The 1238-nt window shown below is 63.9% G+C and overlaps 1 protein-coding gene across 2 annotated transcripts in view; it reads right to left on the reverse strand.

Annotated features, from left to right (window-relative positions):
- The window catches only part of PITPNC1 (phosphatidylinositol transfer protein, cytoplasmic 1), a 222602-nt gene that overhangs the window by 210092 nt on the left and 11272 nt on the right, over positions 1-1238 (reverse strand). The window contains exon 1 of one of the 2 annotated variants that reach the window (XM_005858678.2): positions 493-1232. The exons of the other annotated variant lie outside the window; for it this stretch is intronic. Within the exon in view, the coding sequence (XP_005858740.1) occupies positions 493-529 (37 nt within the window). The 5' untranslated portion in view covers positions 530-1232. Of the gene's footprint in view, positions 1-492; positions 1233-1238 lie in introns of those variants that run through there. 2 annotated transcript variants of the gene reach the window in all.

The raw sequence follows: 1238 nt of genomic DNA on the forward strand, positions 1-1238 counted from the left end.
GCCTGGTTGCGAGGGCGTGGCGGGAGCAGCGCCCGGGCGGGCGGCCACCGCAAGATGTCTGGACCCGGACGGACCCCCACCCTCAAAGGGCTCCGAGGTGTCCCCCAGCAGGGCTTGGGGCCTCCAGATCCAGAGGGAACCTGGACCTTCCGGCAAAGGGCGGGAGGGGAGTCTGAGCCCATGCCAGAATGGGATGACCCCCACACACACACCCCCAGTTTACCAGCGCGCGCGTGGGGCTATTGGGTGTGCTTTATTCATTTTCTTAATTGGAGAAAGGGGGCGCACCGACTTCCTTTGGCGCATTCTGATTCCCAGTAATGTGGACCTAGGTGCCCCTAGAAGGGCCCACCTGGAGTCCACCGCCCCACCCAAGGCCGCCCTCCCCCGCTGGGGTGACAAGTGGAAACAGCAGTTCCCCTTCCTCCCTCCCCTCCAGCCTTCTGGTTTGGAGGTAATGTTCCACCAGGTTTCCTTGCCGCCCGTAGTGGATGAGCGGCATGCAGATCCGGTACTCCTTGAGCAGCATGGTCCTGCCGGCCGTGGACCACCAGAGCAGGAAGCGGGGGGCGGCCCCCAGAACAACAAGGCTGCCTCCCAGGCGCAGGGCAGGGAGCCCGGAGCCCCGCACTCGGAGCCGGCGGGAGAAACAGCCCCGGCGGTGCACTCAGCTCCTGGCTTCCTCCTCTCCACCCGAGAGCATGTCAAGGTTTGGGTCCGGGTTTCGCGGCTCCCCCGCCCCCTTCCTCACCGAGGTCGGTTCTCCCGGAACGCGGTGTTGCAAAGTCAGGGAGGGAGGGAGCCCCGCTGGAAACCACTCGGATCCGCAGCTCAAGGCGATAGGAGCGGCCGTCAGATCAGGACATGCCCGGTGGCGGCGAGGGAGGGGGGGAAATGAGATTTCCAAAAATTAAAACGAATGCACAAAAGTCACCCGCTGGATACGCCTCTGAAACCAGTCGTGAACCTAGCGACCCCCTTCTCCGGCCGTGCCGCCCAATGCTAATTCACCAGAAACTCATTGCAGGAATTCATCTGGAGATGCTGACTTTCCAGACAAAGGCTCGATGGGCTCCTCTCTCCGGGCGGTAAACAAGATTTCCTGCTCTTTTGAGGGCCGGTCCCCGAGGCGCTCTGGAGCTCGCTGGGGTAGAAAAGGGAAGCCGCCGCCGCTGGGCTCAGCCGGGTTGAGGCCCCGGGTTCCTCCAACCTCGGGTCGCGCTGCGAGAGGCGGGCGA

Source organism: Myotis brandtii, unplaced genomic scaffold, assembly GCF_000412655.1.
Source record: "Myotis brandtii unplaced genomic scaffold, ASM41265v1 scaffold120, whole genome shotgun sequence".
NCBI classification, from domain to species: Eukaryota; Metazoa; Chordata; class Mammalia; order Chiroptera; family Vespertilionidae; genus Myotis; species Myotis brandtii.